Below are 15,087 nucleotides of genomic sequence, written 5' to 3' on the forward strand. Positions count from 1 at the left end.
GGGAGGCCTGGCGTGCTGCAGTCCATGGGGTAACAAAGAGTCAGACACGACTGAGCGACTGAACTGATCTGAACTGACTGTGGCAATCACTTCACAATATATGTAAATCAAACCATTGCACTGAATGATTTAAACCTACAGAGTGATGTATGTCAATTATGTCTCAATAAAATTAGGAAAAGAGGGACAGCAAATGGTCACATGTTTCTGCCAACACCTGACATTCCCTAGATTATATTAATCTTCTTCATTCAAGTGGGCTGAGAGGTAACTTAGAGGAGCAAAGACGATGACAGCAACCCATCTAACTCAAGCCCTTGTTGATGTGTAATGCCTTCTCCAAGGACATTCACTTTTTTTTAACCACACTTCAAGGAAGATTGTTACATGGGCCTATTTTGTCTCTGGTCAGATCATTTCAGACATCACACGACTAGATGCAATGTACACTCAAAAATATACATTGTAAAATAACATTCTGGAAGTGTCATGCATGAAGCCTCATATTAGTCACTTGGAGGAAAGAAAGAAGGTTGGATTTGTACTATCTGTGGATTTCTCTCTGGTAAGCTATCAAATCTGTTATCATCACTGAAAACCAAAATGTAGTAAAACTGTCTAAAAATTTCTAACAGTTTTTTGTTAACGTCTAAAAATTTCCTATATATCAGGTTGATTGTATTCAAGACATCACACAGGATACATGACTGCTTTATTTTATAGGTTAATTTTATAATATTTACCCATAAGAAACCAAAAAGAATATTATAAAAAGATCAATGAAGCCTGAAAGCAGCATGGTGCTGTACACGTATGACATACAAGGGAGCAGATCACCCAAAAACCTGCTTCAGCAATTAAACACATCTATGAAGGCAATGGCACCCCACTCCAGTACTCTTGCCTGGAAAATCCCATGGATGGAGGAGCCTGGTAGGCTGCAGTCCATGGGCTCGCTAAGAGTCAGACACAACTGAGCGACTTCACTTTCACTTTTCACTTTCATGCATCGGAGAAGGAAATGGCAACCCACTCCAGTGTTCTTGCCTGGAGAATCCCAGGGACGGGGGAGCCTAGTGCGCTGCCGTCTATGGGGTTGCACAGAGTTGGACATGACTGAAGCGACTTAGCAGCATGGGCCTGTGGTGATGAGACTTACAAAGATGCTGTGGGGCTGCCCTCAAGAAGCCAAAAGTCTCCTTGAGGAGACAAGACCAAAACACACAAATCAATGAGAAAAAAAAAAAAGTTCTAAAAGAACAGGACATAACAAAGTGGTCAAACTGACTGTTAAAATATTTAATATATAAATCACAAGAAAAGAGAGCAATGTTGGTTCAAGTCGTCAGAAAAAGAAACTTACAAACTATATATTCTTTAGTTTTCAGTTCAGTGTATAAAGAGGACTGTGTCAACTGCCTCTGCTTCGAGTAAAAGTCAGCGATCAATTGCTAGAAATGCTTTTACAATAAGTTAAACAAGCATACATTTTAATAATCTTAATATCCTAAATATATATATATATATATATTATCTCATCTTAAGGAAACACCCCCAAAGGACATCTTTTCAAACCTCATAGAAAATAAATTAAGAGCCCCATCAGTCCTGGGTGTTCTTTGGAAGGAATGATGCTAAAGCTGAAACTCCAGTACTTTGGCCACCTCATGAGAAAAGTTGACTCATTGGAAAAGACTCTGATGCTGGGAAGGATTTGGGGCAGGAGGAGAAGAGGACAACAGAGGATGAGATGGCTGGATGGCATCACTGACTCAATGGACGTGAGTTTGAGTGAACTCCAGGAGTTGGTGATGGACAGGGAGGCCTGGAGTGCTGGGATTCATGGGGTCGAAAAGAGTCGGACACAACTGAGCAACTGAACTGAACTGAAGTTAATTGAATCAGTCTTCCTAAGATTTTTAAGCAAATATCTGAACTTATTTGGGACTTTTCTTTGTCTGTTATCTGTAGGAGACTGGGTTTTACTCCTGTTGTGCAGCAAAATTCAGGATAGCGTCCACCCTCTCCTCCAAACACAAACATGGAGTTCTGATGGGGGCTGCCATTCTTCATGTCTCTTCCCTCACCACCACAGAGGCAGACCTGTGACCAAGCCAGGACAATCACAATACTTTCCGACCGTTGGCCTGAGCCTCAGTGATTATACAAGAGACTGGAAGAGAATCCATGCCAGGAAAATTCACAGCCCTCCCCGATGGCGCAGCTTTCATTCCTGGTCACACAGGGAGGAATACAGAAGCCAGGGAGAAAAGTGAAGGCAACACATGGAGAAGTGGGGCCCATTTTTGAGCTAACATAACTCTTAGTTTATACTTCTAGGAGCCAAGACAATTTCAACAAAACCTTCTCAATCCAAAGAAATTCAATGCAGACATTATTATATTTTTATGTATTAAAAAGAAATCCAAATAACATGAAGAAATTTATGAAGTATAAAAACTAGCTGACCAGGAGTACTAGAAAGAGTAAAGAGGACTGTGTTATAGCCTTCAGGAGTTAGGCTGGTCCTCATCCTGGCAGTTCTTATTCGATAGGCTTTATTTTTCAATTTATTTTTAATTGTAGGATAATTGCTTTACACTGTTGTATTGGTTTCTGCCATACATCAACATGAATCAGACATAGGTATATATATGTCCCCTCCCTCTTGAACCTCCCTCCCACCTCCCACCCCATCCCACCCCTCCAGGTTGTCACACTGCACCAAGTTGAGCTCCCTGCATCATACAGCAAATTCCCACTGGCTATCTATGTTACATATGGTAATGTATATGTTTCCATGCTACTCTCTCTATTCGTTCCACTCTCTCCTTCCCACTCCCACTCCATGTCTACAAATCTGTTTTCTATGTCTGCATCTCTATTGCTGCCCTACAAACAGGTTCATCTATACCATTTTTCTAGATTCCATGTATATACTTTAACATATGGTATTTGTTTTTCTCCTCCTGACTTACTTCACTGTAAAACAGGCTCTAGGTTCATCCACTTCACTGGAAAGGTCTGATAGACAAAGCACTCTTAGCTCTCAACAGGGACAAACTAGCTTTTTCCAGAGCTTCATTTGAGGGAACTGAATGTGAACAGACATTTAAATAAAAAATTATCACTCATTCCCTGAGGAAGACAAAATCCTCAAGGTAAAACACATTCTTTCTAAAATGTGGGATTTTCTGATTTCAAGCAGATTTCCAAAAGCTAGCTAGAGAACAAACCTGAAGGAAATAAAGCTGGGCCAGTGGCTTCTCCCACTCTCACCTACAATGGTCCTCCCAACTGAATAACTGCTATCAATTATCACATGATTGGAATCTAGCCACATTTTACCCTTCTGAAAATCTCTCTTATGCCATAGTTTTGTCCCAAAATGTAAGAGGCTGGTTTCTCTTTGGTTCTGCAGAAAATCTCATTAAAAGAAAGCTGGTGCTATAAAAAAAAAAAACAACAACACACAAGCACTCTTTCTTCTTGCCTATTCCTTCCTCTTCACTGTTCCCTTTTCACTTTAAATCAATGGGAAGATTTGATTAAATCAAGTTAAAATCCCAGCTGCAAGACTCACTAGTCCCCCAGATAAAGAAGTTAAGGCTCTGAAAGTCAGTTTGAGAGTCCTTAGTTTAAAAATGGGGCAAAAAAACACCTACGTGAAACACCTGTTGTCTGGCTTACCTGAGATGATTTCTTAAACTGACTAGCACAATTCCTGGCACACAAAAAGAGGCACACATGAAGTGAACTGCAGTCACCAAAGACAGAGAACATACTTCATCGTCCTAGTCAAGCTCTACACCTTGAAAAGTAAGCTTACAAGCAATGAACACATTCGGTGTCACAGAAGTAACAGTTATTTGCCAGAGCCTACTTGCAGAAGTACAATTTAAAAATAAAAGAAGCTGCTTTCCTATATGCTCGAGTCAAAGAAAAATTTTTATTACACAAATATTAAGTAACATATATTTTCTACAAAGTGGTTTCCAAACTAAACAGTTTGAAGAGGATGAAGAGAAATACAGAGGAATAAAGATAAGTAAGTTAGGTAACATTTGTGAACCACTATATCTGGTAGAGTTAATTAGCAAGGCTAGCATCACTAATCCTTGTTTTCCATGAACTACATGGTAAATAAATTTGCATTAACCTTCTGATTTTTCCCTAAGAGTTAGGATTTGATTCAACAGTCTCTTTTCATTTAAATAGTTTACTGGAGATCTTGTAGGTGGTGATGGTGGTGGCTTTAAGTGAAAAAGTAGTTACAAGGAAATAAGAATCCTGAAGGAATTTACAAGCTCCTGCTATGCTTATCAGGGGTATCAAAAGTACTTAATACAAGTTTAGAGTTCCTGTATGAGAACCCACAGTCATCAGTCAGTGAGTGACAAGATACTGCATTTCATCACTTCAGGAAAACGCGTTGAGATTTACCTTCAAAATCACAAGCACCAGACCTCCCTGACACTCTCCTCAGAGAACTCGATGTTAAGCAGGGGTCTTTGGGACTCACTGCCTGGACTGCAGAGATGTATGTGTGTGCGCCAGTGTGGCTGTGTTTATCTCCAAGTCAGACTGAGGTCTAACTAAAATATCATCCATTTGACAAATAAAAATTTTTGCTTCCTGTTATCTCTGACTCTCTACAAATACAGATAGCAAATTAATACCATATCTGGGGGGTATAGTTCCAATTTTTTAAACCTTTTAAAGTGTTATTATCTAAAAATATATAACATAGATATGCCTAAATGATCAGAATAACTTAAGCAGTTAATTTTATTAACACTTCAATTTATAAATATTTATAAAGATCCCACATGCCACAACTGAAGATCTCTTATGCTGCAACGAAGATCAAAGATCCAATGTGCCATAACTAAGAACTAGAGCAATAAAATAAATAAATAAAGTTTTGAAATAAAATAAGAAAAAGGAGGCATAGGGTTATGCAATAATTTCCCTGGGTGATATTCTCAGTAAAAAGCAATGCCAGAACTCAAAACACAAGACTCTGGGGCAAAAATCTGTGCACTTAAAATATTACACAGCACTAAACAAATTGATCTAAAGAAAAAGCAAGGAATTTAGATATATCACACTGAATAATATGACACTTTATTATTGCTACATTTAACAAAATTGCACAATTTACTGAGTAAAATTTAGCCAAGTCCAAAATGTTTCAGCCCATCCTTAATTTTTCAAAAAACTTTCAGGAGAAACTTCTCTCCTGACTTGAGACCTTTTCATAGTTTAAGACAAGTTCCCTTAAACTTTACCTCTCTCAGTCTCAACAGAGTAAATTTGAAACTATCTTATTCGCTGTATTTGGACACAGTTTCTCAAAGACAGAGATTCAAGTCACCATCTAAATTCTGTATCTCGCAGTAATTAACCACTATCATACATGGTGCTTGGGAAATAAACTTTTATTTTACTGATCCTTGAAACTCCCACTCAATCATACACAGAAACACATCATGCCGAGTTCAGGCTCTAAGTAATTACTATGACCAAAAAATTACTTATTTTTATAAAGTTATTAAGACAATAGTAACTACTAATATTTGAATAGTTCTTTTACAATTTATAAGACACCTTTATACACAGTATTTCCCAGGATCCTCTAAGCAATGCTATTAAGATAGAGAATAAATCACGCCTCTGTTTGGCAGTTAGAGAAATTCATGATGAATGGAGTATAGTGATTTGCCCTAAGTCATTCAGCTGGCAAGTGACAGATTGGGATTTTTAAAACAGGTCTTCTGACTCCAAAGTCAATATTAATTCCAAGAAAATAAATATGCTAGCACTGACTGCCATAGCAGTTTTCTGCCTATTTTAAGCTTTCTCTTTTTCCTTAAACCTTCATGCTAGAAATGTTTAAATAAATCGTTAGCTCCTCTAAAGTCTCTTCAGTACATACCTGTGTTCATGAACACTTACTCGGCAAAATCTGCTACATGTTGTACCCAGTAAACCATGTCTCATGGCTTCTACCTGATAGGCCAGGCCTATCAGCAGCTACTCAGAAATCTCTGGAAGCTTGGTGTTCTTAATGATTACACTGGAGTCAAGAATCTTTATAAAACATTTTACATATTATCCTGTCTGCTCTTGAACAGACTGATCCAAAACAATTTAATACTCTATTGATTCAAAATGAGAATTACTTAACAGAGCATCAAACCTCTAGCCAGATCCTATGTTAAGTGCTGACAATTTCAAAGGGAAAACCACAGCCCCAAAACTTCAAAGCAGGCACAGGAAAGGGGCAGCAGAAATGGTCACATAATCACTTGAAAGGTGCAAGGACAGAAGCCTAAGGTGGTGCAACACATGGTCCAGAAAGCCTTGAGGCAAAATCTAAGGAACACAAGGGCAAAGAAGAGCAGCAAGCACAGTCGTGGAAGTAAGGAGAGAATTTTAGGCAGTCTTTGTAATACCTGTAACCAGAACTTGGTGCCTAAGGAGAAAACTGAAGAAGAGAAGGTCACTGAAATTGAACGCCAGGCAGTAAGACCAGACAGGAGGAAGACACACTGCAGGGAGCAGAGAAGTCAAGCATGAACAGGGCACCCCTGGAGGACAGTAAAGGCAACTCAACAAGGAGAGGACACCAGAAAAGGAAACCAGCAAGGGCACATGCATGCGCGTGCCATGCACACCCATACACCCCAACTTCACGTCACCTCCGCATCCTCTTGTTTTGTACATTGGGTAAAAATACCCATGTGCTTTTTATCACAAATTACAGAATTAGAGCACTGGAGTGCATCCGGATTAGCCTTGTCATTTTGTAGGTGAGGAAATTGGTCCACAAAAGTACAGCTCTTTGCCCAAAGCCACACACATCAGTAGCAGAGTGAGGACCACAGCCCTGTCTTCTGCTGCTTGAGTCTGAGTCTGCCAGACAACTGCCCACCTCCCAATACTTACATGTATTTGTATGCTTCTACCACCTTTCAAAGCTTACTTCAAATATATTATGATGGTTACTGAGGTGAATGTTAAGAATAAGAAAAGTGAAAGTGCTAGCGGCTCAATTGTGTCCGACTCTTTATAACCCCGTGGACTATAACCCACCAGGCTCCTTTGTCCATAGAATTCTCCAGGCAAGGATACTGGAGTGGGTTGCCATTTCCTTCTCCAGGGGATCTTCCCAACCCAGGGACTGAACCTGGGTCTCCTGCATTGCAGGCAGACTATTTAGCATCTGAGCCACCAGGGGAACTTTATGATAATAAAGTTTACCTCAAAATTATTTATGCCAAGCTAATGTAATCATTCATAAGCATACTGGGGAATAATCCTTAGAGTTATTTATATCACTCTTTTCTTACAGTAGCTATCTTAGAAAATGGAATGTAGATTAACTGTCATAATTCACTGCTATGTTTTATTATTTTACCATTATAAATAATGGCCAAGGTTAAAGGTAATAGTGATAGTATAAATCTATTCTTAATGCTTATAATGGAGTCTATATGCTTAAAAACGAATAGAATAACTAAATACAGAAAATACATTTTCTGTATTTAGAGAGAAAGAGATACTCTGAGAGAAAGAAATACTTTGGAATCCAGTGTACTTATCCTCACTCATGAACAGCGTGGCCCTCTTCTAAAACAAGACTCTAGAATCAGTCATATCCTAACAGAATATTCTCCTCTAAGAAATCTTTGTTGTTGTTTAATCACCATTGTGTCCGACTCTTTGCTACCCATGCACTATAACCCACCAGACTCCTCTGTCCATGGAATTTCCCAGGCAAGAATACTGAAGTGGGTCACCATTTCCTTCTCCAGGGGATCTTCCTAACCCAGGGAGCAAACCTGCATCTCCTGCATTGCAGGCAGATTCTTTATCATCTGAGCCACCAAAGATGCCCAAGCAATCTTTAGGAGATAAGTCTTGGCCCAAGAGAGAAGGGAAGTTACTACTGTCTTAATAACTTTATAAAAATAAATCACTTTTCTTAATAAGAAAGCAGAGACTTCAACTCCTCCAATACTAAAATGTCCCAGGCATTGTCATGATTGTCATGAATTTCTTCAAATCTACGGAAAAGTTTTGCGACTAACTTTTCAGGGTTTTTTTTCTTTGCCATACCATGAGGCTTGCAAGATCTTAGTTCCCTAACCAGGGATGCAATCTGTGGTCCCTGCAGTGCAAGCACAGAGTCCTAACCACTGGACCACCAGGGAAACCCCTAACCAGATTTCTTAAAGGAAGTATATAATTGCTTATATAATAGATTTCACCAAGATATTGAATTTACCCATTTTGCCTATTTTACTCACAACAAAAGTGAGTAACAGAAACCATGCAGCTAAGAAACTGCCCAGGAGCCTACACATTATTTAAAATATTTCTCTGAGTCTCTCAAAGTCGATTCCCAAAAGTACTGAAGGATGACACTCCAAAAGACTCTACCATGGTGCTGAAGAAAGACGAGAGACTCACAGGCCTAGAGCGTGTGCTCACAAGCTGGTCCTCAACAAACACTTGTGTAAGAAATCATCTTTCCATCCCATTCTGTCAAAGTCTAGTTCCTAGACCACCTATTTAAAATGTTTACATCTTATTTATTCCATTAAGAGAGTAGAATGCTAAAAATTTTCCAAACAAAATGTGTAAGTAAAGCACTATTAAAAATGAGTTACAAAACTTCTTACTCAATTTTTCTCAGATCATAAAACTCCATCACAAAACAGAAAACGCCTGGATTTCTTTTCTAGGTCCTAAGAGCTTTGCCCTTCCACCAAAAGCTTTCCTGCTAATTAAATGTCATTTTTGATCATTATGAACTTTTGCTGTATTTGAATTTGCTGGAGAAAGCTTACAACTTCACACTTCACCAAATGATGAAACCTCAAGGGCAAGTAATAGCAAGATGCGGACAGAAATTATACATTGCACTCAAAACCTGATCAGCAGGAGAACTTGAAAAGAGGCCATTACCTTTAAATTGGAGGCAAGAAAGCTACTGGGCTAACACAAGCACCTGAAGAGCATCCTATCGTGTTCACAACCAGCAGAAAGAGCATATTCAGTATTTCCTGCCTTGTCAAGTTGATACCTCGTATACTTTTGTCTGTGAATTATTCTCCACATATGTGTATTATAAAAAAAAAAAAATAGAACTGATATTTAAGCTCTCCTAAGACTGTGCTCAGTCACTCAGGCGTGTCTGACTCTTCTGACCCCACGAAACATAGCCCTCCAGGCTCCTCTGTCCGTGCGATTTCCCAAGCAAGAATACTGGAGCGGGTTGCCGTTTCCTTCGCCAGGGGAACTTCCTAACCCAGGGATTGAACCCGTGTCTCCTGCATTAGCAAGTGGATTCTTTACCACTGCACGACCTAGAAAGCCCTTCCTAAGACTAAAACCGACAAAATTAAGTTCAAACATGAAACTGGCTGACCACAAAGAACTCCAGGGTGACTGACAGAATAACAATCACAAATTTGTGCTGGGTACCATATGATGCATTCTGCTACTGCTAACTGCTAAGTCGCTTCAGTCGTGTCCGACTCTGTGCGGCCCCACAGACAGCCTCCCACCAGGCTCCCCCATCCCTGGGACTCTCCAGGCAAGAACACTGGAGTGGGTTGCCATTTCCTTCTCCAATGCAGGAAAGTGAAAAGTGAAAGTGAAGTCACTCAGTCGTGTCTGACTCTTAGCAACCCCACAGACTGTAGCCCACCAGGCTCCTCCATCCATGGGATTTTCCAGGCAAGAGTACTGGAGTGGGGTGCCATTGCCTTCTCCAAGGGTAAATCCTAGAAGTCGCCAAAATTCATGCTGAATGATGCATTCTACAGAACAATAAATCTTAAAATTGCTGCTCAGAAAGATGACACAGGTAATTGCAAGTTAAGAACACACATTCACATTCTTATTCTTCTCCCCATATCCACCACCAACAAAGTGGTAACAGGCCTCCTTTTTCATGCCTCCTATCCCTCTACTCACCACATACTAAACGGAATCTGTCATTTATTCAGAGATTAGACCAGAAAATCCCTAGGTACATCCAGGAAGTGAATTTTCACTCCTAACTTACATTCCCCATACCTTCCAGCAAATGCTCAGAGAAGTTCAAGATGCCAAATTCTTTGAGACTAAAATACCTATCAATCCATGACCCACAAAATGGTCTGTAGGCCAAATTTGGATATACAAATCACCATTAGCTTTACGGTTTTGAGCAAAACCCTAGGCAGAGTGGAAGACTCTGCAATAATTAATTGTTACAGTCAAGAACTTTCTTACAGCTCATAAAAATCTGACTCTGCCAGAAAAACGGGAAAAAAACCATCTTCAATGGGTTCCTATTACTCAGATCTCACAATTCCAAAGCAAATGAATATTAAACATGCAACTTGCCAAGACTTGGGCTCTCCAAAGTGGAGATAATTAATGCTGTAGAGGTCCATATCCTCGGTGTGCCATGCAAATGTGGTTTTCCACATGCCAAAATATAGATAAGGGGTGTTTACACCCTCAATAGAAATACCACACTCTTCCTCAACCACATCCAAGACCGTGTTTAGGCGAGCTATGTTCCATTCATCCACACCCTAGAAACAGGGAAGAGAGAGAAGGGGGAAAAAAGACAAACATTAATAAACTCATAAAGATAACATTTACTGATCAAACCATCATCTGCCAAAATTATTATACTGTATATTTTAACTCGCTTAGAAATTTAAAAAATAAAGCAATAAGTATCCAAGGCACATACACACATACATATATATATTTATACAGATCCATGATTAATTATCCAAGATTAATACCAGCAAAATGTGGTTCTATATAAATATTAGTATAAAATTATGCCAAACGACAGAGAATTAAGGACCTACTCCCATCAGCTGTTAGTAAAAAAAAAAACATCATTGATTCAAAGCATATGATCTGCAGCATGCTTTCCATCCTTGGAACACTATTTAGTTTGGGGGGTTTTCTGGTTTTTAGCTTATTTGCACATTACTTAAGTCATTAAACATGAGCCATCATCTCAAGACACCACTAACAAAATGTATCTTCTGTCATCCCTCTTTTAGCCCCATTCAGTTCTGGCATGTGATACATCATTTCCTGAAAACCCAAGTCTAATTTTGGAAAAATCCTTAGCACTATTCTAAGTCACAGATCATTGTGCTTTTACTGCTTCTTCAACTAAATATCAACCGCTTATGCTGATGGAGAATTTTAAACAAAGAATAACAGCTAAAAATATTTATCTAAACTTTGGTAAAATTGTTGGAATAATATAGTTTTATAACAATAACACAACATGGCTGGTAACAGAGACAGAAAAAGTTGAGTCACTGGGATAAAAGTTAAATGACAGGAAAAGATTCTAGTCTTATTAAAACTTACCAATCACTTATTAATGCACTCTAATTCACAACTGTTTACAATTTTTACAGACTATTTTTCTCATAAACTTTTCTCACAATAAAATACTAAATATCAGTGATTGGACCCACTTTTTTTGCAATCACGATGAAATGGCAGTGTCTTTAAATCCATTTCAACCTCCTCATGATACTATTAAAGAGGGACATTAAATTTATTTATGTATACCAAAAAGGCCCTACCCAGTAATTATACCAAGGCTTCATAGATAACCATGCCTAGTATTTTCCTTATTGTTCTGTTTTCATTATAGTCTTTAGATGACAATATAATCAATGTACTGATCTTACTTACTTGAGCTTTTGGGTCAGGAAAATTTTTGATGGGGCAGTTAATGAAGCTGTGCCTCAGGTAATATAACTGCAAAGTATCAGGGAAAATCACTTAATTCCAAAACTCCCCAAGACAGCCATTCCATAACTTAAAACCCACAGCAGGAAGCTTGCTATTTGGAAATTGTTCAAAGTTAAGTATCCTTCTAGAAAAGATCCTAGGTCCCAACTTATGAGACCTCATAAAAGTTCAAATTATGTAAAATATTTTATCTCACTCTATTTATAGTGATGCAATCTCTTAACCCTAGTCCAATCAGACTTCAGTCCAATCACTCTAATAATAGAGTCCTCCTATTTAAAAGTCATTATTGAGGCAATGAATCTGAAGTAATAAATGAGCACCATATTATAGGAAACATTTTTAAATTGAATGAGCTTGCAAATTAAGGAACAAACTATTCTTCTGAAATTCCTATATTTGAAGAAGTCTCATCTTTGTTTCTGACTGATATTACCTTTCAGAAATAACTTAGGCTGAATCCCTTGACATGACTAGACCTGTGGGTCTAAAGGGATGAGGGAAGAGAAAAAAGAATGATGCCAGATGACCCAGATTATGGCTCCAGCTCTGCCACTGCCGAGGGCAAAAATCCCTGCAATTTCCAGAGCTCCCATTCTTTCTTTGTGAAAGCATGAGGTACCCACCCAGAGCTGCTCGGAGGACTAAATAGGCTAAAGGACATAAAAACTTTTAGAAAATAAAACTTCTTATATTTGAGAACTGACAAATGTTTCCACTATTCTCCAGTAAATCTTACTGGAAACAAAACAAAAGCCAAACATGTGATAAAGTGATAGGAAAAAAAAAGTCCTATGAAATTCACTACTGAAATTCTTCCCATTAATGGGCAAATATTAATAATATGTTGGCATCAGCTTCTTCTGGGCAAGGGGCAAGGGCCAAGGCTGCCATGATGTTAAAACTTAATTTCTTTTGCTAAGATAAAAAGTCACATAATTTCAATAAAAGAGGTTATTAAAATATTAAGAATAACAGGTATAACAAGGGGCTGAGAATAAATCCTATTCCAAATTCCTTCTCCAACATCTGCTCTCCACTACTGACTGAACTCGCTAGCTGCCTAAAGGACAGGTTCTACTCAAACTCTAAAGAGCACCAGGTCTCCTTCAGAGATTCAGACAAGGAGGACACCTCATTTGTCACTTGGGAGAAGTGTGACACCACAGTCTATCTCACTATACTGCACATACATGTACACTGCTGCTGCTGCTAAGTCGCTTCAGTCATGTCTGACTCTGCGACCCCAGAGACGGCAGCCTACATCTACTCAAAATAATCCTGTAACATAAGCAATGTCATACCCAAATGAACAAATGGAAAACCTAGTACTCCTAGAGCAGTGGGTGGCAAAGATAAGCCTGAATCTTTCTGACTCTAGGCCTTCACTTATAAACTCTATGCTTTCAGTTCTGATCACGTTAAAATGCAATATACCATCCTCTTCTCTCAGCACTAAAAATCAACAAAGATCCAAGGAGCTAAAATTTATGACAGGCAAATATATAAAACTGCTACATTCTTCCCACCCCGGCATACAGTCACCATACACAAACACTGGCAAAGCTTCTAATAAAAGCTGCTTCACTTCGGGCTTGGGGACAGAACTGACTTAGTGTAAAAGTAGTCTCCAGAAAGACACCAGCTACAAACAAGCCCCACAATGACAGGCTGGAAATCTGCCAAACCATTCAAAGCTTAAAGCCATCAAGTCTCTTCAGAAAGTCTATACACCAATGCATGTTCACAGACAAATGCCTCTTCCCAGACTCCATCCCCTCAAATAAAGCTATTCCATACAATGTCCATGGAGAAGGCGATGGCATCCCACTCCAGGACTCTTGCCTGGAAAATCCCATGGATGGAGGAGCCTGGTAGGCTGCAGTCCATGGGGTCACTAAGAGTTGGCACAACTGAGCGACTTCACTTTCACTTTTCACTTTCATGCATTGGAGAAGGAAATGGCAACCCACTCCAGTGTTCTTGCCTGGAGAATCCCAGGGACGGGGGAGCCCGATGGGCTGCCGTCTATGGGGCTGCACAGAATCAGACACGACTGAAGCGACTTAGCAGCAGCAGCACAGAATGTCCAACAGGTGTTTGAGCAGTATTGCAACTCACCTGACCTCCACTGAGCAAATGTTTCCTCCCTGGTCCCCATTTCCCTTTACCCCAATAACCCAGTGCATTCTAGGCATGCCCTGCTCTGTGTGTCTATTTACCCTGTCTCTGCCTGGTTTACTGAAATAATTCACCACTGGACCATAATTTGTGCACATATGTGTAAATGAGAAGTTTATCAAGGATCCTTCTTTTCAATCTCTGTATCATCCATCTAACAAGAATCAGACAGTAATCTGAAAGAACTCCTAAATTTTTATTACCATAGCCACTCAGGATCTGTTTGAGGATCAGGTTTTGGACTTCACAGAGGAAATAAGTACCCCCAAACTGGCATCAGCGTGAACGATGCCTCTATAAACCTACATAGAGAGACCGCGCTAAGTCTGAATTCACACCCTTGAGCTCTGGGCCTGGGTCACTGAACACAGGGCACATCCAGGCCAAGGAGCTCCTTCTTTTTGGGACTATGAGCATCTAGAATGTTCTACAATGACTGTGCTAGGTCACTGGGAAATTGAAGCAACACAGGGAAGCAATATGCCACATTAGAAACCAAACCAGTAAGGAGCCCTCCCATCTAATACAGAGAAATATTGCAAAAATCACAGCAAACTAGTTCTCCCTAAAATATTTATAATGAACATTACCCCTACAAGTGGCTATGGTCAAAAAATGTTGGTGTCCTTTTCTCCTCCTCTTATAAAGTCACAGTGCCAGCAGGTACTCGGAAGTTTCTAAGAGGTCACGCTGTAAGGGAGCCTGTTTAACTCTGCTTTAACTCTACAGTTCCCAAATGTTACTTGATCACAGGACCTTATTTACATAAGACATTAATATCTTTCCTCAACAATGTCCACATCCAACCCACATGTTTCTCCTCCCCACCCCACCTGCCATTATCCTCAACACCTACAACGTTATCCCCACACAGCTCTTTCCATACAATGCTTTGAGCCTTCATCTCTCTCCTGAGTTTCACTGCCACATGCCCAGCTCTAAGCTGGACCCAAAGTGACCCCAAAAAAATTTCTGAAATATATAAATTTATGAAAAAAATTTCATTAAAAAAGCTAATCATTAAAATAAGAAAAGAGCCACCTCCCAGGTGTTATAAACTCTGAGAAAATACTAAAAAAAATTATTAAAGGTTCTCAGTAAAGTTTT

The 15,087-nt window shown here is 39.3% G+C and overlaps 1 protein-coding gene across 11 annotated transcripts in view; it reads right to left on the minus strand.

Moving 5' to 3' along the window:
- Positions 1-15,087, minus strand: part of KDM4C (lysine demethylase 4C) — a 411,074-nt gene that overhangs the window by 329,818 nt on the left and 66,169 nt on the right. For all 11 annotated transcript variants that reach the window (XM_086415154.1, XM_086415158.1, XM_086415157.1 and 8 more), the window contains one exon: positions 10,405-10,598. In XM_086415154.1, the coding sequence (XP_086271280.1) occupies positions 10,405-10,598 (194 nt within the window). The remainder of the gene's footprint in view (positions 1-10,404; positions 10,599-15,087) is intronic.

Source organism: Bos grunniens, chromosome 8 (genome assembly GCF_055505025.1).
Source record: "Bos grunniens cultivar Pamir isolate PY7600 chromosome 8, Bosgru_T2T1.0, whole genome shotgun sequence".
In the NCBI taxonomy this organism is placed as follows: domain Eukaryota; kingdom Metazoa; phylum Chordata; class Mammalia; order Artiodactyla; family Bovidae; genus Bos; species Bos grunniens.